The following is a 15571-nucleotide window of genomic DNA, read 5'->3' on the forward strand; positions in this document are numbered from 1 at the left end:
ATGGCAACAGGTTCTCCTGATGCCTCCACACACAGATGAAATGAATAAATGTAAAGAACGTCTTGTGGCTGCATTACATACCCTGCACGGCAGCAGTGTCTTGTGGGATTGCTCATAATAAAACTACTCTCAGTATTGCCACGAGAGTGATGCACATTCATCTGAAAAGGCTTCAAGGGCAGAATAAGTGGTGACTTATCTTTGCTATGGTGCTGTGGAGAACTGTCCGTTAAGGGCCACTGACCTGTCCTTCCAGCGGCTGAAAGCGTGAGTCTATCAGAGACCTGACATCCAATGTCTGGGTGAGAAACGGTACAGTTAGCACACACCACCAGTGCCACTAACCACAAGGAATATAAATGACTACCGGTATTCTGACCAATGACTGTTATTTACAATAAAGGCTTACATGTGTAAAGGAGTTAATCTTTTTTAAGTTGCATGTGTTAAACGTTGCAATTTATTTCATTCATTTTGGTAAAAGAGCTCCGAATGGAGTATGCACTTAATAATCAAGCTCATATTCACCCAGAGTAGGTTAAAAAGGCCCAAAATGAGATGATGGCCCTCTTCAGCTGGTATTGGGCTGAGTACGCAATCAGAAGTGGCTGCCTTCAACATGGCCATGCTATTAAAGCCAAGAGACTTGGGAGCACATTTACTAGATATTTTGCACACACACACACACTCTCTCTCTTTTTGTATTTCTACCTCTTCTCTCTCCGTCACTGATTCTCCTTGTTATGTTCCACTCTTTCACAATACCCGTTCTAAACCCAAACATACAATCACACACACACACACACACACTAAACAACCTCTGTTCGTCATATAGGGGTCATATACATTAAAGGAACACGCCACCCAAAATCAGTAGTGATATATGTTCTTACCGTAACTTTCACGAGTTGAGTCGTACCTCTCCCGCGTCGGTAGGTGCACTCAAACGCTCTGTCGCGCGGCGCGAATGTGTTAGCATGTTGCTATGCTAGCGGGCTCTGCCGTGGCCGTAGAGAGAGGCACATAGCAGTATTCAAACACCTCCACGTTTTAACTACTTAAATACAGTTGCACGAGTAGTTGATGAAAAATGTTAGGGCACACAACATGAAACGTGACGATTTTCCAAGCGAATAAACATGAGAACTACAATGTGTGGCGCAATAGCACTTGGGAGTACTTCGACCTAGCGTGGTAATATTATTAACACCTAATTGTAGATCCTATCCACCACAGAGTTTAGAATCCATGCTGGATCGACCCTCAGCCTCTCCCTCCCCTCTGAGCGAGAGAGGCACACACACTAGAGATGCGCTGATGGACTATTATTTCAACCATAACTGCATAGCAAAACTTATCATCCATCAGCCATCCATCAGCACCAAAGTTTGTTGACCAATTTTCAAAACTGCACCTGCCCACCATCCGCTGGTTGTTTTAATGTAGGCTATATGGGTGATGCAGCGCTGCTGACGTGAGGCTAGAAAGCCCTTGCCTGTTCTAGAAAGACTGATCTAATGCAGCAAATATATTAAAAGGCAAAAGTCGTACATTGGCTAGGCCTATCCCCAGAATATCAGCAGCAAACTCAGTCTCTGTCGCGCAAAACAGTCTCCAAATAAAACGCACATCGGCCTGTTGCCTATTCTGCCAGCTTGTGACAATATATCGTCCAAAATGCTTGATTGCATTGCATTCTCCACATTTTTAGCTACATTTTCATGTACCACATCAGCATTTTTGTTCAGTGAATCTTTTGTAAATTGCTTTACAATTACCGTCGGGCCCTTGCCAGCAGACTTCGGCTCGCCTCTTGCCATATTCACTCCTTGTGTTCCGATGTCATTTCTGAGTCATCTACAGATGTTCACCTCCCTAAATAGAACCAACTTCAACCTGTGTTATATCCTAGATGAGACTGCCTGGGTTATTTTGTTTAGATATTAGCCTATATATAAAACACATAATTGTAGCCTACCATTCAGGGAATAGGCATTTAAAAGAGAGACAGAGAGTGATATGACTAAGAAATGACATCGGGCGATGGCAGTGCGAGATGTTCAGAACGTAAGAGCTAAAACTTCTACAAACTCACTAACATCCACAGCGGAAAAAGAAGGTAAGAAAAATAGTCGGAAAACTTAGATGTGTAAGGCAAGCAAGCAAGTTTGGCGGTTGTTACTAAAAATGTGAACATGCACGTTGCATTGTTGTGCGGTGGACTTTTTAGAATGAATGGAGTCGGAGTTTCTTTAATATCGAGGCGTCATATTTGTCCGATGGCCTGCTATAAAATGAATTGCGATGTCTGTCTGAAAAAGACGCGCTCGTGCAGTCAAAATGAATGGGAGTCTTCAGAACAGGCTTGTCAGTCAACCTGACATAACAGTGTGTAATGTAGCCTATAATGTGAATGACTTGTTATTTTATCAAGGATTTCTTTCTTTTTGCAAAAAATAAAGTACAATAGGCATTAATTAGTAGGCCAGGAGCATGCTGAAATTATGTGGCAAATTGCGTTTTTTATTACAATGATAAAATTGTAAAAGGACGTGACCGAAGCTGAGGCACACCAGGCAATAGGCCTATAGGCCCGACGGTAATTGTAAAGCAATTTACAAAAGATTCACTGAACAAAAATGCTGATGTGGTACATGAAAATGTAGCTAAAAATGTGGAGAATGCAATGCAATCAAGCATTTTGGACGATATATTGTCACAAGCTGGCAGAATAGGCAACAGGCCGATGTGCGTTTTATTTGGAGACTGTTTTGCGCGACAGAGACTGAGTTTGCTGCTGATATTCTGGGGATAAGCCTAGCCAATGTACGACTTTTGCCTTTTAATATATTTGCTGCATTAGATCAGTCTTTCTAGAACAGGCAAGGGCTTTCTAGCCTCACGTCAGCAGCGCTGCATCACCCATATAGCCTACATTAAAACAACCAGCGGATGGTGGGCAGGTGCAGTTTTGAAAATTGGTCAACAAACTTTGGTGCTGATGGATGGCTGATGGATGATAAGTTTTGCTATGCAGTTATGGTTGAAATAATAGTCCATCAGCGCATCTCTAGTGTGTGTGCCTCTCTCGCTCAGAGGGGAGGGAGAGGCTGAGGGTCGATCCAGCATGGATTCTAAACTCTGTGGTGGATAGGATCTACAATTAGGTGTTAATAATATTACCACGCTAGGTCGAAGTACTCCCAAGTGCTATTGCGCCACACATTGTAGTTCTCATGTTTATTCGCTTGGAAAATCGTCACGTTTCATGTTGTGTGCCCTAACATTTTTCATCAACTACTCGTGCAACTGTATTTAAGTAGGTAAAACGTGGAGGTGTTTGAATACTGCTATGTGCCTCTCTCTACGGCCATGGCAGAGCCCGCTAGCATAGCAACATGCTAACACATTCGCGCCGCGCGACAGAGCGTTTGAGTGCACCTACCGACGCGGGAGAGGTACGACTCAACTCGTGAAAGTTACGGTAAGAACATATATCACTACTGATTTTGGGTGGCGTGTTCCTTTAAAGCCCTGTGCTGACTAGCAGATCTCACCTCTGTGTCTCTCACTCAATTCCTGTGTTTTACACACACACACACACACACACACACACACACGCACGCACGCACGCAAACGCACACGCACACGCACACGCACACGCACACGCACACGCACACGCACACACACCACAACACAACACAAACACCATCTTTTTTCGACCAGGGCGCTTTGTTCATCTTATAGAGGCAATATACATTGAAGGCCCTGTGTTGACCAGTGGATCTCACCTCAGTGTTTGTTCTGGGCTGCTGTTGACTTGTATAATGGGTTTGGTCCCCACTCGCTGATGCCCAATCTTTTTCAGCTTAAGGGCGTCCAGGGGTCCTGCACTCCCTCTCTAACACACACCAGCCACATTGCCATGTCTCAAACACATAATAGGCTTGGGTACTCTGTGTGTGTGTGTGTGTGTGTGTGTGTGTGTGTGTGTGTGTGTGTGTGTGTGTGTGTGTGTGTGTGTGTGTCTGTGCTCTCACTCTGAATGCTCAGCTGATTGGTGTTTTATAGCCGTGCTGGTTGAACGCTGCCCGTGGCTACTCATGCTATGTGCAAGAAAACTTTTCCGACCACTTAGTGAGGAATGACTGGAAGCACCCTGCCGTCAGACATTTAAGACATTTACATGTCACATTGCCCTCGTGCTGTTTGGTTTCATTGCGGCTGTAATTTATCTTTTGAGTTCGGAGTGATGAAGCAGAATTATTGGGGTAAAAGACAGGCTGCAACAAATGTGGCAGAGGAGAGATTAGTTTGAGGCCTTGTATTTGTTTTCTATTTGATCCGTGGCAGTGTGTCTTGTTAGTGTTAATAATTAGGCTTTCTCCTAACCCTTTCTTCCTCCTCTCTAGTCTTCTCCCTTTGATGTTCAAATGCAGACATGAGGAATTAGCCGTAATAAATCCAGATGTTATCTCATGGCATGTCTCTCCATAGCAAAGCCTCTGATGCCCGTAATAAATCCAGATGTTATCTCATGGCATGTCTCTCCATAGCAAAGCCTCTGATGCCCGTAATAAATCCAGATGTTATCTCATGTCATGTCTCTCCAGAGCAAAGCCTCTGATGCCTATGCTCCTCTTTTGTGTTTGCAGAACTTGAGCACGTTCCGCGTGCAGAAGAACGTGTTCCCAGCTGATGAAGGTTCCTCGGGGTTCCCAGTGCCCTTTGACCTGCCACCCCAACGTTACTCCAGCAAAGGTAAGCGAAACAATCTCAAGGCCGTCATCAAGAACACAAGCGCACTCGTCCTGATCCGTTAGCTGGTCTTCAGCTGAAGCATATATCCGTATGAAGGAGTTGTCTGAGGCTGCTGAAAAGGCAAGCCAACACTTTTCCTGTCTTTAAACAACTCCAGTCATTTAAAATAGCTTACAAAGGGCCCTTGAATGATTAGTGGGTCCAGGCGTGAGAGTTGTGTTACACATACAGTATATATTTCAAATGTTCAGTATTACTACCCCTCTTTCCTCTCGTCTGTCTCTTCATTGTACTGTTTGTTGCTATCTCTTCTATCCCCCGCTCCTATAAGACACCTTATTTCCTCCTGATCACCAGGCAGTCCCTTTTTATTTGCTTTGTTTGTTGTTGTTGTTCTCCCTCCATCCCATAGCCTAGTATTAAGGTAATCATTATTTAGTATAATTTTCTGCTATTAGTGAATGTTGTGTGTGATATCTGTATGCTACTGAGACTGAATAAAGTATCTATCTATCTATCTATCTATCTGTCTATCTGTCTATCTGTCTATCTATCTGTCTGTCTGTCTGTCTGTCTATCTATCTATCTATCTATCTATCTATCTATCTGTCTGTCTGTCTGTCTGTCTGTCTGTCTGTCTGTCTATCTGTCTATCTGTCTATCTGTCTGTCTGTCTGTCTGTCTGTCTGTCTGTCTGTCTATCTATCTATCTATCTATCTGTCTATCTGTCTATGCTATGAGCAGAAAAGGCATCTGGAGTATTATAATATCTAGAGATTATGCACAAAGCTTATACAGTAAGGCTTTGACAGTAACGGCACACTAAAACCACATATGTCATTGTTATCAAACGAGTACATTGATTTTGTACATTGTTCCACCTGTTGGATAGAGCGTTATGTGCACGTTTTATGACCACTTCGGGCTACATTTTCTCTCCCATTCTAACGACACTAGACCCCTGGCCAGACTATTGTCGAACTGGCCAGACTATTGTCGAACTATTGTTGAACCCGTACCGCTGTCTTTGTGAAGCTCATTGGGGTCCTCGCTGGGTACATCTCGAAGTTAATTATGACGCAGTGGAGCGGTAGCATATGGGGTGAACTTGCTCCCGTGGGTTGGGAGGAGTCTTTGTTAGAAAGAGTTCATCTCCAACACGGAGAAAGTGAACGCGTGACTCACACATCTGTCTCTCACCCCTCAACTTCAAACACATGAAAACACACACACACACACACACACACACACACACACACACACACACACACACAGAACTCGTGCTGATCTCCTGGAAGTTGCTTTCGACAAGAGGTTGCTTTCTTCTTCTTGAATCGTTCAAGGTTATGTCTTTGTGAAGAACGTCATATCGTCAGCATGCCTTTGTATGCAGACTTCTGAGCAAGCCGAGCCATTAAAAACTGTATTTTTGAGTCTCCTGTGCATTTCATTGTTGCATCCTGATGATGTTTATGTACCACAGACTTGGCTGGTTATTAAGCAAACAGCTGTAATTAGTCATTAATTAGTTCTAAGATGTACTGGTCAGTCTTGATAAATGCCCCACTCATCCTATTGGTCAGTGCGTGATGAATGCTCCAATCATCCTGTTGGTCAGTGCGTGATGAATGCCCCAATCATCCTGTTGGTCAGTGCGTGATGTGTGATGAATGCCTCACTCATCCTATTGGTCAGTGTGATGTGTCTTATAGATTATAGGTGAGTCCTCATCCTATTTGGAAGAATAGAAAACAAGATGAGAGACCGAGAGTACAGTCTGCCTTGTTTATGACTGAATTTATTACATATGAAAGCAACCTATGGTCATTTTAAGCTTTAACCAAGACTTCAGACCATGACTACTATACTTTACTCTTTACTATAGAACATGGCTATGTCTTATGTGACACTTGTAGGTTGTTTTGAATAAAAGTGTCCACTGAAAGAATAATTGTGAATGAACAAACGTCATGCCAATTCTACATTTATTGGGCTTTGTCCAGAACTAAATGTACTGGCTGTGAAAGTCAGTGGGTACATTCAAAAGTATCAAATTGCAGCACATTGAAATCATTAGTTTTAAATGAAGACATTTATTTCTGCCAAATTATCATTTTCTTTTAGCCTAAGAAAGGAAGGTGACAGGTGGAAATGTCATGGAAATCAGGGACATTTCTTGCCATTTAACTCTGGGCGGTTGAAAGGTTTGTGAAAATGAGGAGTTCTGGAATCCAGACCCTAAGATGAGGTTGGAACAAAGCAGACCCCTATAGAGAGCCCCAGAGCCGTATAAAGGAGAGCCTTACTCTATTAGAAGGCTCTGGAACAAAGCATGCACTGTCATAGTGACGCCCCTGTAGAATGTTCTGGAGAGCAGAGAGATTCTGATTAGGAACACCTGCCAATGCCCTCTTTTGTTTTACCCGACTTCCTGTCTGCTCCGTGACACCTTCTCCCCGGGATCAGTTCACACAGCCAGAGTTGGAGTTGAACTGCACAAGCTGCCGTCATTTCCCAGACGCCCTCAGCAGAATTGGCTGAGTGAAAGGAATATGATTTTAGTGCAGTTTCAGGCCAGCTATCTGATTGCAGCATAGTCTAATTGCGGACCGAGGGATCCCATTGGGCGGGTAAACTAATCACAGCGTCAGCCGGCTGCACACCCCCCTCACGAATCGGGCGGCCTGACCTTTAATCACACGGTTAGCCATGGCGACACCGGAATAGAGGGTGTCATCGCTTTATGAACCCGAACAGAGGCTGTCTCCCATCACTATGGCAACGTGGGGCTTTAATGACAAAGGCCACGTCAGGGGAACTGTTTTTGGAAGCAGTATGTGTGAATATGTAGAGCAGGGGCAGATGTTTGGGAGCCGGAGAGAAGTCACTCCACCGGCCACTGATGACCTCACTTCTGTCATGTCCTCTCTCTGATGAGGTTGTCTGTGCGCTAAAGGACACCAAGGATGTGAAACATGAAAGGATTGCAGAGGAAATGCAATCATGTCCAGGCATTGTTTACCTGTAAACACCTTCCTCATTCTGGCACGCTGGTTAGACGTGGCAAGGGAGGAAGGTATGCGTGGCGCACTAAAGGCTGAAGCTTTTAGAGTAATTGACAGAAATTTGTCGTGGACAGTGCCAAGGCTGAGGTGGGGGTGGAGGGATGGGCGGGGGGGGGGTGCAGTGGGTGTTCAACAATGTCCTTTGAGACATGATTGATTTCTAGGCTCTTAAATCTACAGCAGACAGCCATTTCCATCATCTTTTTTTCTTTCTTTCATCACTTTCTCTTTTGCTCTCCATAGTCTTTTAACTCTTGTTCTCTCTATTTCCTTTTATTCCTTTCTTTCTTCATGTCTCTTGCTTTCCTCTTCTTTTTCCCTCTCATTTCTCTCATTGTCGCCCGTCGCAGTCCCCTCCTGCAGTAGGCTATATCCTCTCAACACTTCTCAAAGAGTTCCTACCTCCATCTCCTCAATGTGTCCAGATGAGATGGGGCAGACAATGCTGTCCATGGGTTTATATGTTGCTGCAGTTGGCGCTTTCCAAAAGCCCGTTTTTGAGTCACGTCTCAACAATCAAATAGGGGTCAAAAGGATGAACTCTTGCTGGGTTATTTCAGATGGGTTATATAAATATAATTATACTTTTTTAGAAAATTGAGTTCATGTGATGAATCAACATAACGACTTAACTATGACCACAAACGGTGGTGCACGGAGTTGGCGTGTGAACTTTAGTGGTGCAACGCCATCCGCCTCACTGTATGTGCACGTTTTATGACCACTTTGGGCTACATTTTCTCTTTCCCATTCTAACAACACTAGATCCCTGGCCAGACTATTGTCGAACTGGCCAGACTATTGTCGAACTATTGTTGAACCCGTACCGCTGTCTTTGTGAAGCTCATCGGCGTCCTCGCTGGGTACATCTCGAAGTTAATTATGTCGCAGTGGAGCGGTAGCATATGGGGTGAACTTGCTCCCGTGAATTGGGAGGAGTCTTTGTTATATAATTATACTTTACTTTAAATATAATTATACTTTTTTAGAAAACCGAGTTCATGTGATGAATCAACAGAACGACTTAACTATGACCACAACCGGTGGTGCACGGAGTTGGCGTGTGAACTTTAGTGGTGCAACGCCATCCGCCTCACTGTATGTGCACGTCTTATTTGTTTTCCTTTCCCAAATGCATAGCATGCCGTACGGAAGGTGCTGTATTGTGGCGCTGCTGAAGGATGTTGAGCATGTTTCTTGCGCTTCAGCGTGTTTCCATAATCAGCACGTGGTCGCAGCTTGAGCTGTAATTGGGCTGATTAGCGCTGCTCAGAGCCTCTGCTAAAGTGGGAGCTGGATGAAGGGGGTTGGGGGGGGGGGGGGTGCTGAATGGATTAATTACCAGGTAAGCAGTAGCTTTCAATCAGGTCCTCCTTATTCTCACTACGACTGGGGAGAGCCTTTCCTGCCGTCCACTGTGCCAGCATTTGTGGGCTGGTAGGTCACCCCTAGTCAGACACAGTTGTTAGTCATTAACATAGTGGCCTCTAGAAGCTGCCTACTGAGGTGTTGTATGGGTGGGATTAGAAAGACAAATGAGAAAATAAACTCAAAAAAGAATACCAAGGAGTGTGTGAACTTTGTTCACAAAAACTTGACCTTTTTGTTCAGCACCTGGGATGTGCACAAAGTCTCCTTGTAAATGGGAATGGGAAAGACAACACACGCAACACACACAACACACGTGTGCATTTCTGTCTCTGCCAGCGTTCACACACACACACACACACACCCACCCACCCACCCACACGCGGCCGTTGCCTTGTATCTGTCTGCTGCCGTCAGCGCCACACCAGGCAGACTAATGATGGACATGGACCAGTGTGGTGCCAGACGCCCAGCCAGCCGAGCGCACCACACCACTCACACCACACCACCCGCACCACACCACTCACACCACACCACCCGCACCACACCACTCACACCACACCACCCGCACCACACCACTCACACCCGCACCACACCACTCACACCCGCACCACACCACTCACACCACACCACCCGCACCACACCACTCACACCCGCAACACACCACTCACAACCGCACCACACACACCACACCACCCGCACCACACCACTCACACCACACCACCCGCACCACACCACTCACACCCGCACCACACCACTCACACCACCCGCACCACACCACTCACACCCGCACCACACCACTCACACCACACCACCCGCACCACACCACTCACAACCGCACCACACCACTCACACCACACCACCCGCACCACACCACTCACACCACACCACCCGCACCACACCACTCACACCCGCACCACACCACTCACACCACACCACCCGCACCACACCACTCACACCACACCACCCGCACCACACCACTCACAACCGCACCAAGCATCAAGAAGAGCCAAAGGAAGAGCTGTGGCATTTCAGTTCAGTCGGAATTGAATCAGCATTTAAATGCCCTCGAAATCAATCAGTGGATAGCTTTTTGCTGTTGGTTCAAACTAGCATCTAATTGCAGTACATTCGAAAAATCATCTAAGGCTTTCACAGTGATTTTTTTTTTTTTAACATTGTAAATGGTTGGGATGGAAATGCCTGATATTTTCAAATAAGAGCAGATGTTGCTACCTAATGGAGATGCATTATAGTAGGGAGACCCATATCCTCATTATGTTCATTTAGTCCCCCCCAGTAGGGCTGATTCAACACAGGCATGTCACGCATAGACAGAGGCTCTCTCACTAACTCCCCCTGGGCTTTAGTCAGTTTGTTCACATTTGTAGAGATTGAGTCATCCCAGTTGGAACACGAGCAGCCATTAGTATCTCCGCTCTGTTAATCTCGTATGGTGGGGAAAAGGACAAAATTGCTTGAGGAAAAAAATATTTGCTCCTCTAAAATTGCAAGTGTATCTAGACATTTTACAGTAATGAAATTATCTTTCAAATGGTACACATCACATTCCAGGGCAGTCTTCACATGGGGCAGCTATTCATTATATCTACATATTGGTTTGATGATTATCGTTTTCAAGGTCATCCAACCAGGTTTCTAGGTTATTTTGACTCCTGAGTCAAGCTTTTCAAGCTTTTAGACTCCAGACATCCAACCTCCCAGGCGATAATGGACTCAATTTGTAATAAAAGGACCCCAAAGCCTGTGCCAAACATTGCTATTTGCTTCACATGGAGTCAGACCTTCTAGTCAGCATGGCTTCTCCACACAAGTTGCTCTGGTAATGTGCTTATGAAATCTCCTGGTACAAAAAGCTCAGCAGTTGTTTACTGTTTTTTATGTTTTTATTTTCCTGCTGGTTTCCATGGATACTGGATTGTGTTAGCATTTCCCGTGATCCTGCTACTCAGGCAATGTCCCAGTGGGAGATGTATTCATTGAGCAGGCTAGCAGAATGTTTGCTTTGGTACTGATTCCTGTGTAGTGTGTGTAATCTCTGTCTCCTGCGCTTTTTAATTACAGTCACTGTAAGATCTCCTGGCCATTTATACCACACTGAGAGATAGGGAGTATTACTTACATTTATTAATTTAGGCTAGCTGATGCTTTTGTCCAAAGCAACTAACAGCTGGGCAGTTCCAGGGTTATGGATGTGACAATTGGACTCATATTGGTAAACAAAATGCCTTAGAGTGGGGGCAAAATTAGTATCAGTGAATTAATTTGCATAACTTTTAATGTAACCTCCGTCCTCTGAATACTGAGAAATTCTCAAATTTCATATAATCAATTTCATCCTAAGAATACAAGGCATTTTATCAGCGTTATGGATGTCACATGAAATGGACACACTTTTGTGAGAGATTACATGTTTTGTACAAACTCTGTGAATTTTAAAGGAAACTGCCGAAACTATGATATATGTAGCATGATGGAGACTTGAATGAACACAAAAAGTGTGTTTTTGAAACTATGCATCATTTTCATAATGCATTATGTAGAAAAAACTGGCGTTATGGATGTGACGGTTTCACGTTATGGATGTGACGTGTCTGAACCAGTCCTCGACAAACTACATAAAACACATAATTAAGTAGTGAATTTTTATATAAAACAATTGAAATAGTAATCATGAAAAACTAGCAATGAAATTATTGCTTCCTCAGCCCACTAAGATTCACAGGAAGAATCAGGACAACAAGTCATTCAAAATATAAAAAAGACATTTATTTTTTTCTTTTACCGTCATCAATTTTGGTCAGTGATTCCCGGGTTACTGAAACACCAGGGAACATGAAACTTGGTGGCCACTCCCCTAAATAACTAGCCCTACCTGAACCGTTGCACCCAAGATGACAAAATATTTATGGTATGTTAGTCTCAAGAGCCCGCATCAACCTAACCCATACCCACTCATTTGTGATTTGCACACATAAAGTACATGCATGCGCACGTGCACACACGCACGCACACGCACAAACACCCATCCACATGAATGCAGACACATAAACACACACACACAAGCACGCATACGCATGTGCGCATGCAAACACGCACACACACACACACACACACAAACACACAAACACAGGCACGCATACGCACATACACACACACAGACACACACACACACACACTCTTATAAACAAAAGCACACTCACATATGCACACACTCATTTACATGCACATGAGTTGCAGGAGTAGGAGATGGAGACAAATTGACAAGCATGATTTATTTTTGCGAAGAGAATATGCAGGACTGAGAGGCGGCCTGAACAGATCTGCAACAGAAGGAGGTTGCTATGTTAACTCCAGCTGCAAAGTCAGCCATCTTCACCAGCTAACACGATAATCCAGTTACTGTACAACAACAGTATGACAGTTACAGGAAGATAATCGCTCAGATTTTCGTTATTAGGCCACTTGAAAATAGGCTATGGCTAGGCTAATCACTGGAGGTATTTTAATATTATGTTTGTTTTGCTAATGGTTAGGCTGTGGTTTTGATCAACCTAATATTCTTTGAAATGTCAATTGTAAACACTAAGGTGAAATGCGTTGAAACCAGAACAGACGTTTTATCGGCTTTGAGGTATAATAAAGTCCCCAGTCTTGTAAATTCACATTATGTAACATCCATAACGTCACATCCATAACGCACCATTAAAGGTTTTAAAAGTAAAAAAGGGGCACAATTTGGTCATCACACTTTACATTGATATAAATCAGCTTTGCACAGACACTATGGACATTGTCGCATCAACACTGTATGTGTAGCATAAACTTTTCCTATAAAACTTTATGGATGTGACATGGCCATGGAACTTGCTGACTTAAAAACAAAAGCCTTACAAATGTAAGGAGTTGTGCTCTTAAATGCAAGCTGAGCATAGACATTGCTCTACCATTCCCTTGTCAATCTGGAATTTGTCAAATGACACAATTTGTTTGAACCTTGGGTCCATTTATCCACTTTTTAAATATGTATAATATTACCATGTGAAAAATGTTGTTTCTGTATGGTTGCACACCATATTTATGATGTAAAAAGAGTGTCATTCTCCATCAAATTCAATCAGATCAGTTACAAACAATAAAATATAGACCTAAATAAAGATTTTAACAACAGTTCTATTTGCGTATGCACAAGTTTTTTTTTCCATGGTAAGGATGACCTTTGCATGGAATTGCCCAGCTACAGTTAGCCGGTGTAGCTCGATGAACAGTGGAGTAACATGGGCTCTTTTGGGTTGATAGAAGACCAGCTGCACTGCCATGTTTTGGATTCCACTGTACAGGCCAGGAGGCCCTTTAAAAGGGCATTACAATAATCGAGGTGTGAGATAGCCATGGCCTGTACCAGGAGTTGGGTAGCATATTGAGTTAGGTTACAGGTACAGCCAGATTTTCCTTATATTGAATAGTGCAAAGCGGCACAAAAGGGTGACCAAAGCAAATGGTCGGGGAAGGTCAGTTGGTCATCAATTATGACATTATGACACAAGTTTTGCACATCTTGATAGGAGCAAGAGATAAAGAGTCAAGGTTGACATTGATGTTTGACTGGGAGGGCCAGCAGCTCAGTCTTTAAGAGGTTCAGTTGAATGTGATGTTCCTTCATCCATGAGGAAATGTCTGAGAGCCATTTAGAGATGCATGCTGAGGCCGAGGGGGTCATCTAGTGGGAATGACGGATATAATGGTGGATCATCTGCATAGCATCTTGAATTTCCCCTTGGGGATCAATAAAGTATCTATCTATCTATCTAGCAGCGATGAGAGAAGCCATGCAAGTGGATAATCAGACCCAAGGAGGTGGTCTAAATGACAAAGAGAAGGGGCCCTAGCACCAAGCCTTGGGGCACCCCTGTGGTGAAGTAGTGAGATGCAGATAGCTGTCCTAGCCAAGATATATTTAACAAACACCCTGTGAGGTGGGAGTCAGACCAGAGCAATGTTGTACCCTTGATGCACATGTTTAAGAGTATAAAGTAGGATGCAGTGGTTAACCGAATCGAAGGCAGCTAATAAGTTGAGACACACAAACAAGTGACATAGCGACAAATAGAGGTTGGACACTGTTGATTCTACGTCTCATTTAATGAGACACAAATCAGACAGAACTGTTTATGAGGCCAGCCATCTTGGAAATTCGAACTTTGGGTACTCGAGGTTCAAACGAGCTGACAAGTCAGGGGGTGTTCCAGTTCCTGTTAGTAGCCTGGTGGATGGTAAATGACAACCATATAGACTTTGACCAGTGCAGTCACCTTGTGATGGATGTTTGAAGGTAAATTTCCATTTGTTGTAAATTAGCAGGCCCGTTCCATCTCCTCGTCCAGATGGACAGGAAGTATGGGAGAATGCGTAGTGGGTGGAGAGTGCAGCCAGGTTAGCAGTGTCCTCTGATTTGATCCAGGTCTCAGTTAGAGCTTAGAGCCCCAGGAACAGGTGACTTTCTCTGACTGTCGTCTTGCCATGAAGCGTTAAACCATCCAAAGTACATGCTACCAATGCTCGTTAGTCACACCAGCTATGTGTCCATTTAGCTCATTCACACACCAGTAATTTTAAACGCCAAATGTAGCTAAAGAAATGTATTCTATTCCCTGTAAATTAAAGGTACACTATGCAAGATTTTCACCTTAATATTACCTTTACAAAGCCAATTTGGTAAACGAACTTGTAATAGAGGAATCGTTCACCTAGCATAGCCATACAGCATAGCTGTAGCAAGTCGCTAACGAGAGAACCAGCCATGCAACTTCAAGAATAGTTGACCCGAATTGTCTCGCGAGAATCATGAAACATTACTTTGTCAGTAGATATAGGTATTTGGAGATAGTTTTTGCCTGTTGTTAGAGTAACGGCAGAGTAAAATATAAACATATCGCTCTAGGACTCTAGGGGGAGCTCTACAGTTGCCAAAAATACCTGAAACTGCATAGAATACCTTTAAAAACGGACATTCTCCTAGTCAAGGCAATTCTGAACAGCTGTGGAATCAAAATGAAAGCTTGTCAGGGCAGTGTTTTTGGAAAAACACATTGGTGCTAAAAATGCAACTAATTCAAATTCTAAAACTAATTCTGTTTCCTTCAACTTTAATTGTATTGTATGCATTATTATATTACATTAATCCATCCCCCTTCAGCAAATCAAATGTTCATGTGCATTAGAAAATTGTACGCAAATATAAAGTTTCTGGTCAGGATTTCTTGTTCAAATAGTTCAAATATTAGTTAAAAAAGTTGAATAGAAACCTAGCTCTTCTATGAAGTCTCTTTCTACGAAGCTTCTACCTGTGTTTGGC

At 43.6% G+C, this 15571-nt stretch overlaps 1 protein-coding gene across 2 annotated transcripts in view; it reads left to right on the forward strand.

Moving 5' to 3' along the window:
* tdp1 (tyrosyl-DNA phosphodiesterase 1) overlaps nucleotides 1-15571 on the forward strand; it is a 52789-nt gene that overhangs the window by 36639 nt on the left and 579 nt on the right. For both annotated transcript variants that reach the window (XM_076300333.1, XM_076300332.1), the window contains exon 15: nucleotides 4656-4761. In XM_076300333.1, the coding sequence (XP_076156448.1) occupies nucleotides 4656-4761 (106 nt within the window). The remainder of the gene's footprint in view (nucleotides 1-4655; nucleotides 4762-15571) is intronic.

The sequence above is a fragment of the Alosa pseudoharengus genome, unplaced genomic scaffold (assembly GCF_046254945.1).
Source record: "Alosa pseudoharengus isolate Yale_2024_CS ecotype anadromous, Long Island Sound unplaced genomic scaffold, YU_APseudo_1.1 YU_APseudo_1.1_scf_22, whole genome shotgun sequence".
NCBI classification, from domain to species: domain Eukaryota; kingdom Metazoa; phylum Chordata; class Actinopteri; order Clupeiformes; family Clupeidae; genus Alosa; species Alosa pseudoharengus.